Source organism: Trichoplusia ni, chromosome 1, assembly GCF_003590095.1.
Source record: "Trichoplusia ni isolate ovarian cell line Hi5 chromosome 1, tn1, whole genome shotgun sequence".
NCBI classification, from domain to species: domain Eukaryota; kingdom Metazoa; phylum Arthropoda; class Insecta; order Lepidoptera; family Noctuidae; genus Trichoplusia; species Trichoplusia ni.
In genome coordinates this window covers 3,115,173-3,131,196 of record NC_039478.1, presented here as the reverse complement: position 1 = coordinate 3,131,196, position 16,024 = coordinate 3,115,173, and the positions used below count along the sequence as shown (strand labels likewise).

The 16,024-nt window shown below is 33.5% G+C and overlaps 1 protein-coding gene across 1 annotated transcript; it reads right to left on the bottom strand.

Annotated features, from left to right (window-relative positions):
* Positions 1 to 8,808: 8,808 nt before the first annotated feature.
* Positions 8,809 to 11,082, bottom strand: LOC113508519 (neuropeptide Y receptor type 2-like). The gene is made up of 3 exons (XM_026891609.1): positions 10,605 to 11,082; positions 10,176 to 10,345; positions 8,809 to 9,582 (listed from the first exon to the last, which is right to left on the bottom strand). Exons 1-3 carry the CDS (start codon positions 10,876 to 10,878, stop codon positions 8,875 to 8,877), a joined length of 1,152 nt encoding a protein of 383 aa, XP_026747410.1. The 5' UTR covers positions 10,879 to 11,082; the 3' UTR covers positions 8,809 to 8,874.
* Between the last annotated feature and the right edge of the window lie 4,942 nt (positions 11,083 to 16,024).

Here is a 16,024-nt window from a genome sequence, read left to right as displayed (position 1 = left end):
TAAACTTTTAATATACTGCAGGCAATACTCGTATGCCTTTTATTTCTTTATGTAATTTGTAGTATATATTAAAATGAATCCCTATTTCCCTCGGTCATGGCATTACTTTTTGTTGTATTTGTTATTGTCAAGAGGAGGTACTAATGAAAGAAAAAAAAAAGAAAAATTGCGGAAAATTAAAGAATTTAACAATAATTAACCTCCGTATTAAGTAATCCTGACTTTTGTTACGATAGTGGTTTGTTGGTTCCATCTTCGCCCCTGATATAAAGGCACCGGGAACAGGACTTACGTATTCACGTATTGATGCGGGTGAAACCGCGAGGCACAGTTAGTGTAAAACATTAATACTGTCGTAGGTTTTTTCATCAACGCTAGAAATTATTCCGGGAATAAAAGTAATTTCGAATATGAATACTATTTCTGTAGCAGGCTTTTTCATTAACACTATGATAGTTCCAGATATAAAAGTTATTAATCCAAGGTTTTAATTAAAACGTAAAGCTCTTTAGTTCCTCTCAAATTATTTTGATATCGGTCTTTTAATGGTAAAAGATATTATAGAGAGAGCTTTTATTTCCGTTCCGTTCGTTACATAATAAATTATTTTAATATTAATTTATAAGTGTATTAATTTGGAGGTTATGTTTTTATGTAACTCCTTGTTTGTCTATATTTTATATCATTTATATTGTGTAGAAATTTTAGATGTCTGGGTTTTCTTGAAAGCATACGATATTAAAAAAAGCTGAGTTCTGTTACTGACACCGCTAATGCGCGCGCTACCCTGCGACAGATATCACCAAATTCTTTTAAAAACTCTAACCATAATGGGGCATAAAAAAAATGAGCACAGTTATCACCTAATAATAACGTTTTCAACAAAAGATTTTGCATAATTATCGAACATTTAGGTTAACATTTATATAAATAAATAAACATTTAGGTTAAAAACAAAAGTCGTCCTTTGGAACTCTCCAATTGCCGTAATTTTAAATTAAATCTCAACAAAATTGTCTTAAAATTCATTCGCCCAAGGTTTGCAGATAATGCTTTCATGTTCAAATGTGTAATGGATAGGATTTTTGATCTTTTAAGACTTTGATAACATGAAGCACGTCGAAAATGCAATACCTACTTACTGAGATCAAGTCCTAACATTCAAAGCAAGAGTAGTGAGTAGTTTAAAGCAAATGTCGGAAAAAACTTAGCAAACATTCAACTTTCGCTCAGTTTTTTCAGTTCTAGTTATTCCTGTCGTTAAAAGGGTTGGGACCTTCACCTAGACCTTCGAAATGTACCCTCGTGTACACATAAGTGTCCGATCAATATGCAAAAATATTCCAAAATCGCACACCAATATTAATATTCAGGCGTGATATTCTGCATAAAAATCCATGTTCGTTATGCGTTTTAAATCTCATCTTTTATTTATACTTCCTGATCATCTCTTACTGTTTGCGCGCCAAACGAGCGTGATGCATTTCGTTTAAACGTGTTTTTGCATAATTGTTTTTAGAAAGCCTTTCGGTTCGGGGCTTATTCGGAATGGGTTTTCAAGGACACGTCTTGTAGGCTCAGTGGTTGAGTGATTGATTCATATTCATAGTGCAAAACTTTAGATCCAAGCCTTTTATATTTTTTTAAACGACTTTTATATTTTTACTAGCTGACCCAGCAAACGTTGTTTTGCCTAATACATTATTTCTAGTGGTATGTATTTTTAATGCCGCATTATAAAAACATAAACACAAAAAAATTCGTCCAAAAAATAAAATATTTTTTTGTGTGCAACCCTTAACACTTAGGGGTATGAAAAATAGATGTTAGTCGATTCTCAGACCTACTCAATACGCATATAAAATTTGGTAAAAATCGGTTAAGCCGTTTCGGAGGGTAACTAACTAAACTTACGGTAACTAACATCGTGACACGGGAATTTTATATATTAGACAAGATGTTATCCTTGTACTGACGGCTACACAAACACTAAAATTACATGCACAAATACCAGACTAACGACAAGCATTCATGGATCACACAAATGCTTGTAATATACGGGGATCCAACCCGCGACACGTCGTGCTGTGGGTTGGGCGTAGTATCCTTAACCACTCGGCTATACGTGCATTTTAAATCTAACAGTTTTATTTATATTTCTTATTTGTTAGGTTTTCAAATATACAACTACAATGAGACTATATTATGATCGCTGTTAGAAATGCAATCAGAATTATGTATCCGGACTCTAAATAGGTACTACTTTATGGGAGTACATTGAAATAATATTTAAAGGCCGCAATAATTGTTAAAATGCGTTAATATTAAATCAATTTTCAAAAATAATCGTTTTCCTCAATAAATTGATGTTAATGTTACCTGAATTATCCGATTTCTCGATTCCAGTTCAGACACAAAACGGTTACGAACTCGATATTGCTTTGAATCAATTAAATAAGGCTTATTGCGTCTCATTACTTCAACTATTAAATGTATAAGTGGTCGCCTGTATAGTAATAATTTTCCTAATTTCTATTAAAATCCCTATTTATATTATAAATGCGAAAGTAACGCTGTCTGTCTGTCTGTTACGCTTTCACGTCTAAACCATTGAACTGTGAAATTTAGTATAGAGATAGAGTTGACCTTGAGAAAGAACATAGGATAGTTTATATCCCGGACTTTTGAAGAGTTCTCTTGGAAACGCGATATAACCGACCTCGACGCGGGTGAAGCCGCGGGCGAAAAGCTAGTACATAATATAACTAATTAATACTAATTATTTTGCACTTGCCTTCAATTATTTTTATTGCTAAATCTATGTTTACCTATATCTTCTGTGCCTTTACCTGAACATACAGGTTGAAGCCTGATTTCATCAGGATAAATAAATTTATTATATTTTTGGTTTGTTGAAGTTTTAAAAGCCTCAGATAATTTATTTGTTAAGTGAAACGCATAGACTATCTAACACGAATATTACTGCAGTAAGTAATAAAACTTTTTCTCCCAAATTTTCTTGAGACAATTTAATTGCACAAGTGGATAAACAAACTATTACAATACTTTTTGTACTTATTTACAACCAATTTACTTATTATATATACTTTAATGAGTGACTTCAATAACCCCGTACTTACGTTTTCCAATGTATTGCGTTCGAACTTGTGATAACATCCACACTCCATCCACCGGAACGCAACTAGTCCTGTCAATCGTGCAACAGACCTACTGACACAGATCCTTTAATTCTGCATGAATAAATAATACTATTTCCCAGTTAGTACAACATTTTATATAAAGATTTTCTCAAGGAATACAATGTATAAAGTGTTTGTATTTCTATCAGTGTACTTTCTTTGTACTCAAAAAAACGTGGAAAGCAAAGCACATATTTTGATATATAAATGACTGTCACATGTGAGTTGGAACCCAAACACGTCGCTCAATAAATAGCATTGCAATTCAAATAAAATTATTTGTAACTTGACTGAAGAAAAATAAACCTCCCTAAACTCTAATCATAACGTATTTTCTGGATCAACTAGACCTATTTATTGGGTTATTTCAACAGAGGGGCTGTTTCCATTGTGAACAGGAGATGCCACGCACAGATTAATGCGCCATAATAGAGTTTCAAGCGGATGCATCCGCGGGACAATACTAGTTATTAATTTTCCAATAACCTTCTTTCCTCTCCAAGTACCTTCAGGGACGTTTGCTTAAGTTAAAGGGTTTAATAAGGAACTACTTTATAAATCTGTTGAACCAATATCAGATACCTATCCAATTAAAACTTTTGATTTCTTATTGATATTATTTCCTACTGCAGCTGCGCTTGCAAGCTTCCTGTAAAAGTTTTGTAGGATAACAGTGTAAACTAAATATTTGAATTATAAACTCTATCGTTATTATCTAGTTATTAGTTCTTAGGGTGCATCAGAATTGCGTTCATCAAGTTTAATCTGAAACTAATGTTGGTAGTTAATTTTGATCTGAAAATACACCGGCCTGAAATTGCGTAGCTGATTGTTAATGCCTTTTGCCTTATGTGACTGTGTTAGGTGACGCAACTATGGGCCCATCACTTAGAAGTTATTTTGGTTTTTCTGGCCTGAGACTGAACTTAGGTTATTTCGAAGTGGTGTTTTATTATTCCTAAAACTACTTGTCCCTAAAATATAGTTTAATACCCGACGCAAAAACGGTAGCCTCTTATAAATTTTACCTATATGTGTCTCTCCGTCTATGACATCGTAGCTCTGGGGCAGTCGAACTGTATTATCAGAAAATTTTGGCTGTAAATTATTTTAGCCGGATTTTTAGCTCACCACACAAATGCTTGTCCTACGCGGGGATCTAACCTCAAGAACTCGGCAATCCGTGCAGTCAGATACGATGCCTTTTTCCTCTTTTTATATGAATTAGTTGCGATCCTACTGATTTTCTCTCAGATACAAGTTAAGGGGAGGCAATATACATACTTACCAAGCTTTTCAGTCATTATTCTGTTTATTAAAAATACGAGACTTATCAGTTTTTTCTTTAAGTAATTTCTTGGGGGTATCTACTCCAAAGGAGTTTCGATAATCCTAAAGAAAGTTGGTGAGGCCTTTTAAAAGTGGAAGATGGAATGCCCAGTGTTCTGGATTTGAGAGAAAAAAACATCTCCAAGTAGATCATATTAAGATGAAGCGAAAAAAAGAATGAGGAAATTGCATTTTTTTTAATCTTTAAAGTAGAGCAGATTCTGTATCATAAGACGATTATTCTTCAGTTCGAGTGCCTATTTGAATGGGTTTTTTGTTTTCCACTAGTTTGTATCATTAGTACATATTACATTTGTTAACGAAACCTCCTTTTCATAGTGAAACCTCCTTCAAGATCCTTAGAGAAACCTCTTTCGAACCTGGGATTTGACAAGCAGTCCGCTATAATAGACGGAGCGTCCTTAGCAACGCTCTCTCTCCGTTGTCAGCTGGCTTCGCTGGAACATCTCCGTGACCTTCGTTGTATTTATTCAGCATAGCAGCCATATTGTTATTTCGATAAATGCCATTCATATTTCTTTGCAGTAATTAGAGTTTGATGTATTATCTTTAAGTTATCTTTGTAATGATTTGGTTAAATTGTTTGTGACGTAACCGTGCTTTCTTTTTAAAAACCTGTCCTCACTTCTGGTTTCTAAGACATTATTATAATAGTGCACTATATGATTCAGAATTAAGTGTTTAAATAATTATTTTTAGTAAACCTCAAATTTTGCATTTTAGAATAAGATGACTCTTTTATCCAGTTTCCCTATTGTTTCTATACTTACCATATTATTTCTGATACTTTGCTAGTTGCACTCTTACTCTTGCAATCCTTTAAAGTCTCCTTTTGTTTACACGAGCAGTAAAAGGAAATTGTTTTATAAAAAATAAAATTAATAAAACGAACCATTCACATTCAATAAATATGCTTTAATCCAGAAACATATAGTAATAGACATTAAAGATATTTCATATGTAACACATACATTCTTAATTAACACATACTTATTTTCTACGTCGTACAATTCAACTAACAAACATGATTAGTGCACCATTTAGTTTGACGATACAAAATCAATAAATTATACTTAACGATCCAATAGTACGCATCTGATAAAATTGGGAAACAGTCACGTGATAAATTAAACTATGCTCCCACGACTTCAAGTGAAAGGGAAATAAAAGGAGAGAAAGAGACAAAATATTAGATACGTAATGTATTAGAATAAGAAAACAAATAGAAGCAAAACACTGGTATAACATAGGCACAGCAATTTTGTCAGACCTGTACTATTAGTTACAAAATATAAAAACAATTTGAAATTCAACAATAGAGCGACTATCCAAGCATATAATCATTATACATATTTATTTATATTGTCCTAAAGCCACTAATTTTAACTACAACTAAAATTTTAGATTTAGATACCAGTCAAGTTCTCTAAGAAAACGTAGTTGAAGGGTTCAAGCCAACAGCAGGGGATAATAAAGAAGTCCTTCTTATAGACGAAGGGTACAAAGATATAACGACTCTACCACGATATGTTGTCTGAAATACGTTTAAATCAAAGAGCTGCTTCGGTATCATTCTTGAAACCAGCAACTTTTCAAAAAGACAGTCCATATTATCGACCTCTTTATTCAATGCACGGCCATTTTACAAGAACAACGTCCATCGCTCGTTTTGTATAGCGATATAAATTTTTCTATTTCAGTGATAGAGCAATGAACGTGTAGGCCGTGCAAAGAGTAATGTAGGGTTACAATTGAATGCGTCTAGCTGTTACGCTACCATTTATAATATACGGCAACGTGATGATTTTTCGTGTTGATCCATAGCATGGAATAAAATTGGGTAATTTCTTTAGTGAAGGTAACATTTGTCTTGTAGAGTTCAAGAATTAATTCAGCCAAGCTTATTCGATACTGGTTACTATATTTTTTTGGTATTCAAATTTTGGTAATTGTTGGAATGTTTTAAAATGTCCAGGTTTGGTAAATAATAGTGTAAGAGCTAGTGCAATTTAATGGAATGTTGTATTTCAACTTTTCAGAATACATGATACATATCTGGTCCAGAGATTTTTGGAAATATTAATTGTATAAAGTATATTTTAATTTTCCAAAAACAGTCTTTTATAAGAATTACATCATTAAATTCGAGAATTTTATATTAAAATTTATAAATTTTGGTAAACCAATCCTACATTGTGTATAGATCGATTTAAATTTATTTATCAATAGGTTTTAGCCAATATAGATTTTGCTATACTATATATACACAAATTAAAGTATTTAGATGTTATGCAACTAATATAAGCCTAAGATAAAATAATATTTGCGACGGAGGTGGCGATTACAGACTTTGATACCTACAACGGTGTGCAGCCAGCCTGCCTCCGTCACAAGTTTTCGTATACCGTGAGATTTAGATTTACAATTTTATCTCACTTTTACAATCTACAAATCTCACTTTTTTGTCTTAATAAATTAATCGTTATGCGCGTACATTTATCTAAGTTTTTGCTCTAGGACGGAGGTACAATCAAAGTAGAGGCAGACATGATTTTAAATTAGCAAGAGTACAAGAATAAGTTTGTAACATGTGAAATTAGTCAACAACTAAATGTACTAAAATTATACTAAATTTTTAATTTAAAGCTATAAATATTTTCAATAACTTGTGCCTATTTTGTGCCAGCAAAATAAGCTGCTACAACAATAACTAAATTAACGTAAGGTGCTTCAAAGCTGTCGTTTGTGCGTGATTGTACGTACAAAAATCTTTAAATACACATCGAGAAAACTTATGCAACACTTATAGGGTAAGTAACATCGAAGGAGCTACCGGGAGGGGACACATGCGAGAAGGCTAGACCTTCGAAACACGAGGGATACCAGCTTATTCTTAATTTTACTAACACCGATATACAGAATTAATATTATGTTAAAATATGATAAGTTGAGTTTTTTTTTGTTTTTTTTTTTTGTATTTTGCTGATTGAACTTCAGTTCTTTTAATTTTAAAGTGGCTATCACGTACGTCAAAATGACGCCTTATGCAATACAACAATTTTGTAAATGTAACCTATTTTAAACATTCTACCCTAATCCAATAAGACAGTGGTCCTAAGTTTACAAGGGGTTATATAAGATTGATAATATATATAAATTCGAATCCATTACTGGAGTATACAGTATCAAAGTAAATTTTATAAAAAATATAGACTCACTTATAAAATGAATTCGGGTTGAATGAGAGCAGTGGTAAAGATAGATTCGCCCAAAGGGATACGTTATTTTAATTCGGTTTTTATTTCCAAATGTGGAACCACAATTGCGATGTTAGCATATGGACTACTCGTTAAGATATTCAAAATATTTTTCATACTTTTTCGTAAATATCCCCGTAGACAAGTACGTTTCCTACAGGCTTGGAACATGACGACATCGCTCAAACGTGTGGAAGTGACAACACTTAAGTCGCGTGGCCCATCGTGAAGTCGTTCCTTTGAGTAATACGATCCATGTCAACACTTTCTAAATGTCACTTGTCGACGGAGATTGGTTTCATTTCAAAAGATTTGAGTCAGTAAAAATAAAATAGTATTTTTTAGTGAAATCTGCTAGGTCTAATACATAAATATTCATTTCTAAAATTATATAGGTATGAATCTCTAAAAAGGTCGAAGTCCACACCTAAGGTCAATCGTAAACAACTAGTCCAATAATGTGTGTAAGGATTATAATATTCTATAACATTGAATAAATAATGTATTAAGTAACCTACAGTCTACTCTCAGAATCTGAGCTAGTCTAACAGTACAACATTGAAGTTTTAAACACTTAAAAGCTTTATTTTAAAGGAACTGACTACATGAACATCAATTAATAGATAATTATACTATAATATCCTTCTACCACTTCTGCGATATTTAATTCCTGCCACCCCATACCAAATCCTATCTAGACAATTTTTACCCCAATAATTTAAAAAATATTATCTGAGTCTTTGACATTGGACTCATGTTATGTTTTTATGTTAAAAATTTATATTTTATGTTTACAATAGTACCAACGTTACATCCATTTAAATGGAAGTCTATGCTCAAATTAGAGGAATGCAAAGATTCCAGCTAATTCATTAAATTTTAACTAAATAAATAAGTAAATAAAAAATACCTAACCAGTCTCAAGTTCTATATAAAATATTCAAAATCTTCTCATACAAGACTTACATTTTCATTTCATATATCGCAGTAAGCTTCAAAAACTTTGTGAATGCCAGCAGGTCGTCGTCGTTTGGTTGTCGATCTGTATCCGTTTACAGCGAAGAAGTTCATAATTCCTGTGTCTCGCGGGACGAGGAAGCTCCACGCTGGGGGCTGCTCATGCTCACGGCCTGGTGCATGATGTGGACCCTGACGTCTCCAGTGGCCGGCTTGTACTCGAGAGCCCTCCTGTGGCGGCTACTGAAAGAGCCTGTAATCGAGCTCTTGCAGCAGCAGTAATAGAAAAGGTGAGCAAAAGCACGCCTGAAATTCCGGTTCAGCGAGCTGTATAAGAAGCTGGTAATAAGAGAGCGGCAGATAGCAATCCACGCGCAATGGTAGTATTTCGCGTCGCTGGCACCAGGGAACACATGGACGATGATAAGGTAGGGTGTCCACCCAATCACGTACAGCGCATAAGCGGCGATGTTCAAGTTGGTCAAGGAGTAATCCCTCTCATACTGCTGGGAGCGTTTGTAGTGGAGCTGCTCAACAGCGCGGCTGCGGATGCGGATGGCGGTGGCAATTAGTCCGTAAGTAGTGATGACGCACGGAATGACGTGGAAGATGATGGTTGTCGCCAGTCTGAAGTTAACGTTCCCGTAATGCATTCGCTGGCAATAATCATAGTCAAAATCCATAAAGGTGCCCACGCCGGCTGTGATAAAGGAGACCAAAAACACCATGATGGCGACGAGTCCAATCCTCATCGAAATAAATGACTCGTACTCTCCAGGAGTGCCGCAAAGTCTGAAGTAACCTTCGGCTGCTACCAGCTGCGAAATATCTTTCATTAAGTAACTCCCCTTGAAAAGCCTCTCAAAAACTCAAAGAAAATATTACTAGCATTGATTCTTAAAAAAATACCTTAAATACTAACTCACTAGACAAAGTGCAAACTACTCATGCATAAAGTGTGTTTATGAGAAATATGAGCAAATAATAACTTTCGCAACATTTTCGCAACACCGTAATTTTAGTAGCAATGAACCAAGAAATACCAGCTTGTTTAGAATTCAGGGTTCACTTATCGTTTCAATTCAAAGCAGAGCTAAAAAAAGGTTTAGCATTGAAATCTGGTACAGCCAAGTAAGGACCGCTGTTCTATCAGTGATACATAAAAAATGAAGATACTACATTGATTTAACATACAAGTATATAGATGCATTAAAATGTTACACATTGAGCACACTGATGTGAAAACAGAAGCCCTACCTAAGCTGGCACACTTTCGCATTGCACATCAAATTGTAAAACTGAGCAAGAATCTTACTTCTTATATTAATTCGTTGAAGCTCAATGCCCATATTATAAACATCAAATTCGCCGCAGTCAAAAGTATGACAGAGATGTTATGAAAGGTACTCACGGCGAAGAACAAGCTGTAGCAGTAGGTGGAAGCTTCAGTGAGGAACTGTAGAACTTGGCAGACCGGAACGATGTCCCACTGACCCGAGAGGAGTACGACAGCAGATATTGGCATCACCCCCGTTGTTATGATCAGATCGGCCATGCCAACGCATGCCAGGAACACATTGCCTGGGGGACCAAAAAAATGCTGTTACTTTACATTTCTGTTTCTTCCTTATTGACAATTATTAGTCCGTCAGCTTTCTTGTCTTTGGGATGGACAGCAAAAAAATAAAAAAAATTAACGCCTAAACATTAACAAACATTAACATATATTTGTAACAAACGCACATTAAACTGAGTTGAAATAAAGCGTGTTGAAAGTTATTTTCCCAGAAATTATTTTAGAGTTACTGAGAAAAAAATCCATTTAGTTCGTAATACTTACCAAGACGTTTGAGCGAATGTTCAACAAAAAAAGCAGCCACAAAAAAACCGTTAATGGTGGAGCCAATGCAGGAGCAGAAGACCATGAACAGGAGACGGCCCAAGGTCGGCCACTCACGGTTCAGGGTTACCGGGGAAAAGGCCCTGGTATCATTAGACAAGCCGGGAAACGGCTGCGTTATACCAAACATGATGGAATCTGGACCTGGTGGAAAAACATTTTTTTTTACGAAATTTCTTGGAAATATATATCGCGAGCAATGGCTTAAGCTCATTCCTTCCCTATACTATAAGGGACTAGGCTTTTTTATAGTAATACATTTAGACAACATTAGCTAAATCTATCGTTTTTGGAACCTTGTCACAATATTTTGATCACAGAATACGTATAATATTATGAACTACTACGACTTCATACGTCCCATGTGACTTATCACCACCCCAAACCTAGACTATTACAAATGCAGCAGAAAGATGGTATTCTCAGAGCATTGAGCGGATACACAAAATACGTTTGTTTTATATAAGTTTCCTTTTTTGCCAAAAATAACACAGTTAAGGCGGCATTTAATTTTAATTCAATACAAGAAAAATGTCTACATTTATAAAGCTGGTAAAAAAGAAATTTTCGTAACAAAAATATGATGAAAACTCTCACTTGCTTACTGCCCCTATTAAAGAGTTCAACGCGTACGCTTTTACCATTACGACTTTAGATTCTGAAATAAATAACTTTTAATGTCATCTGGTGATTCTGATTTTTTTGAAAAAGAAATGTGTCAGTATGCATAATATACTATTTGAAATTTAAAATTGTCAATTTCAGTTTATTTGCTGTTTATAATTACTTTTATTCATTCTAAAATTATTGTACTTGATCAAAATAAATACAATTTATACAGAGAATAATTGTTAACTATAATTTTAAAACTAAGTACTAAAAATATTTTCAAATAAAATTGAAATAAGTTTAATCAGCAACAAATCAAACAAAATTAAACAAAAGCGAATTGTTCAATATTCAAGGTGATTTTAAAGAAAATTCGATAATCCGATGACTGTTACACTATTTAAAATTTCCTTATTGCCTTGATGTTAAAATAATCTTCGAGCAATTTAGTTTTGTTTCACTTGACTTTTTTTTAATAAAAACTATTTTTTCTCATGTGATAGTTAAGTATTTTTTTATTTTGTGAAGAAAAACAAATCAATGTATTCTACTTCTACATAACCGATACTTTGACTGTGTGAAACCCATTACAAGAGAATCCAGCAAACACAATTTAAATCCATTACTTTCAGTAACTAGTATGCATGTATGTTTTAACTAAACTAGCCAACACTACATTGTCACCTAACCCTAATATTACTGTATACTGTTTTTGAATAACCGATTATGAAAATTCACTTTTGTCGCCGACTCTACCTTTGAATACCGTTGCCAAACTTCGTTACTAGCCAATATACATTACACTTTCTAATATACTTAAAGGAATCATGTTTTATTAATTGTGTTATTGAAAACAGTATTAATTACATTAAATTGGACATGCTCTACATACAAAAGTATCAAATGAATTAGGTGTAGATTATGTTACTTTAATAACTCGCTGGTGTAGAGTTGAAAATGCATTAGAATCTATAAATGTAACCAATAATTGTAAGTAGCTGATGGCCTTAAAAATCGTTCAAATTATCTGTAAGCACGACGCTATTTATATGAGCGATTTTTCTTTATTAAATTTTGAGCACACAAATGAAACTTCTAGTTATTAGTATATACGTATGGCTTTAGGTATTGAAAAGGGTTACTCGCACATTTTTCGTTTTCTGTATAAATTTGATTTTTTATTTTTTTTGGTGACACTCAAGTAAAGGTAGAGCGGAGTGAAACTTTGGCCGATTTTGATTCTTCAGCTTCAGGAAACGATTAAATGGTAGATTGGAGCCGCAGATGTGAGATGTTAAGTTATAAGTAAAAGCTAATATTTTTTTCATGTTTTCAGTAATTACTCGCCATAAATCATTTTAGTGTAATAATTAATTAAATAGTATAAAACTGTTCCGATGTTAATAGTACACTATAAAATAATCGACTGCACTGATGTCAAGTGATTGAGGTCACTAAGCAAAAACTCAATAAGTGCGTCGTGTCGTAGGCTTGATCCCCACGTAGGATAAGCGTTTTTGTGATCCTTATATATTTGTCCTGAGTCTGGGTGTCGTTGTGCATAAGACTTGAATTTTTGTGAAACCCCCGGAACAGGTCGGTATTTTGGTCTCTTTTTTTGTAAGAACGTTGATGATTAACTTGCTGAAATTAACCACTGCAATACGCTATTTTTGTCTTAAAATAATAACTATATCATTACTCTACATTTTCCATTACATTTCAACTTTACAAGCTTCAGTTTCAAATTCAGGTCTCCAGTTAAATTTTTCATTGAATATTTGTACCTTTCGACTAACTATACGTCCATTTTAGTTTCCTTTTTTATTATAGTTTTGTAGGATTCTGTTCGGGGCAGACAATATTGAGTTGGTTGTTTATTTGGATATAGGTGAACCTGATATTTTATTTGCTCTTTATTGAAAATTCATTTTCAGAACTCCACTAAGATTTTTATTTAGACTTTAGAGATTAAAAAAAATGTTACCAGCAATATTTATTGTGTGCCGGTGTTTGTTTTAATTAAAAATATATTAACCCTTCCGTCCTTAGGTACTTGGTTCGCAAGTTGACCGACCGACCCAAAACTAATCGGGCGTTTCTAATAAATATACGTAAGTACGTGCACCATTTTAAACAATTATTAATACGATGCACAAAATTTCATGACATAAGAAAGCCGGAAAATCTATACTCTATAGGTACTAATATATAAAGCTGAAGAGTTTGTTTGTTTGTTTGAACGCGCTAATATCAGGAACTACTGGTCCAAAAAAAAATGTGTTGAATAGACCATTCATCGAGGAAGGTTTTAGACTATATACCATCACGCTGCCACTAATAAGAGCGAAGATACAATGGAAAATGTGGAAAAAACAGGGCAGATATAAATCATAATTGATATCTTCTAACCACGCGGACGAAGTCGCGGCCAAAAGCTAGTAAAACATAAAAACAATTAATTTCTCTACTTTTTGTCGTTAGTCAAGTATCATGATCATATAAAAACAAAGAATTTCAATATTATCGACATACAGACTAAACATGTACTTAAAGTATGTACAATGTCTTCAGTAAAAAAAAATATCAATGGTTCCGTTCCACTTCACTAATAAATGCCCCACTTTAACAAAATAAGGTTTTAAAATGTTTCCAAAGGATCGAATTCTGAACTAAAAATGTTTCCGTGAACATAGTTTTAATGAACACTATTTATGTTGTTTCCCAGATTATTAGCATCGTTCACTTTGATAAAGGAACCGTTCGCGTTTTAATTAGCAAGAGGAAACGAATGCCAGAGGAAGGCTTAGGTAATGCAGTGCTTTCAGTAATTTCTTGAAAACTTAAGTATAAAAGTGATTTTACAAACGACGTTTGTATACGTATTTATGAGCGTTTAAGCTTTTTGTATTTTGTTTCTATTTGACTGTACATTCAGTTTATTTAATAAAGTCGAATTCGACTTATATAATTCCATCTTATGCGTGAAACTCGTGATATGATAATATAGCTGTCACAGTATATTTGTACCCTAACAAAAACATCCCGTAAAAACTAGCCAAGTCTCGATGGAGCTGCTTGTTACTTCAAAAAGTAATGAAGTCTAAAGTCTGAATCTAGTCTGAATCTAGTCAAAGTCGTGCCAAGTCTAAGGATCCTTACAGCGATTTCTTTATTCTTATAGTTAATGTTGTGACTTGGCTTTTGAAGGGTACATAGGGGTACAAAGTCATACAAATCAAAACCAGAACATCATACTACAAATAAGTCTGTAAATAAATGATGTATTTAACATGGAGCTGATACATAACATAATGGTGATGGTACAAATCCGCATACTCCGTCAGATAGATTTCCACAAAATTGAATACGTATCTTATTTTATCAAATCATTAAATAGTAAGGAAGATAAAAAGATATCTTTCATCATATTCATATCAACATCTGCTGTCAAACCACAAAACAAAAGAAAATCAATAGTAACAACTCCACGCCTGACATTTTCACTAAGACAAAAAGATTTTTTCTTTTTCTATTTCACTGCATCGTGTATCATTGAGAATATGATGACAGTAACATATAAAGGTATATTGTACGTATTGACACTCGATACAAATGTGCCTCTTCAGAACAAATGTTACCAGCCCTTTGTACATCTAGTTCTGACAGTCAAAGTGCACAGCGGAATCATAGGAACAAGTGAAAAGTGTAACCCTTTGAAATATAAACTTCGAAGCACAAAGGGTGGTGAAAGAAAGGTCATGTCATATTGACATTTGATTTCTACGTCGTATATTGCTACTAGTCAAGAAACGACTATTCGACTGTTAAGGACGTAAAAAATCTATCTTTCTGATTTGTTTGGAAGTGATACAGATTTAAAAGATTTAAATCCAAGGAGGCTGTCCGTATTGAACACGTCTTTATATTTTAACATGACTTAGTACCCAAAAAGAGCAGAATATATTTTGTGAGGGATTATACAAGTTCGAAATACACTTAAGAACATCATAACTTTTGAAGAAAGAAGAGTGAAAAAAAAACCCTAGACCTATTCCCTTACAGTATAGAAACAAAATTAAGGAAAGTAATTAATGTTTTTATTACTCACGATTTGTCCGCTGTTGACTTTGTACAGCGAGCGACTCGGGAACGATCCCAACACGCGACTGGGAGAACTGTAAACAAAGGCGCAAATATAACAAACAATTGCAACAATACCTCTAAATATACCGCAACAATTTAAAGGTAATCTATAAATAAACTCTGACTAATATAAACCTTAAACAAAACAAATTAAAATTGAAATTCGAATGAGCTGTTAAAAAAACGGGAATAACTGTCGCGATATGGTCGCATACTAGACGCGTCCCGGCAAAAATTAACGTGATCGAAGAAAAAAGATTGAACGAAGAACGTAGAAAATACTTTATATACTGCATCATAAGTTTGAAAATCCTTTGTTATTTTTTTCTGACAATGCCGTATTTATGTTTGTTCCTCATTTATTGTCCAGTTTTATGAGAGTTTGACGTTAGCAAACTAACGGCCAGATGTACAACGTTTGTCGGAAACTATTGGCCCAAATAATGGTGTAAATAAATTACGTGATAAAAGCAATTTGTTCGTAATTTTGATTAATTAATTACGCCTTTGATATGACTCGCGTACTAAATCACATATGACTGAATGTTCTGTACTGCTTTGCTTTGTATTTTTTAACATGATTTACAGTAACTCCGTCTACAAAT

Coding starts and splice junctions, on each gene's coding strand:
- LOC113508519 (XM_026891609.1), bottom strand. CDS start 10,878: ATGAGCTTAAGCCATTGCTCGCGATATATATTTCCAAGAAATTTCGTA. Junction 10,346..10,604: donor ACATTCGCTCAAACGTCTTG/GTAAGTATTACG, acceptor TTGGTCCCCCAG/GCAATGTGTTCCTGGCATGC. Junction 9,583..10,175: donor GCTACAGCTTGTTCTTCGCC/GTGAGTACCTTT, acceptor GATATTTCGCAG/CTGGTAGCAGCCGAAGGTTA.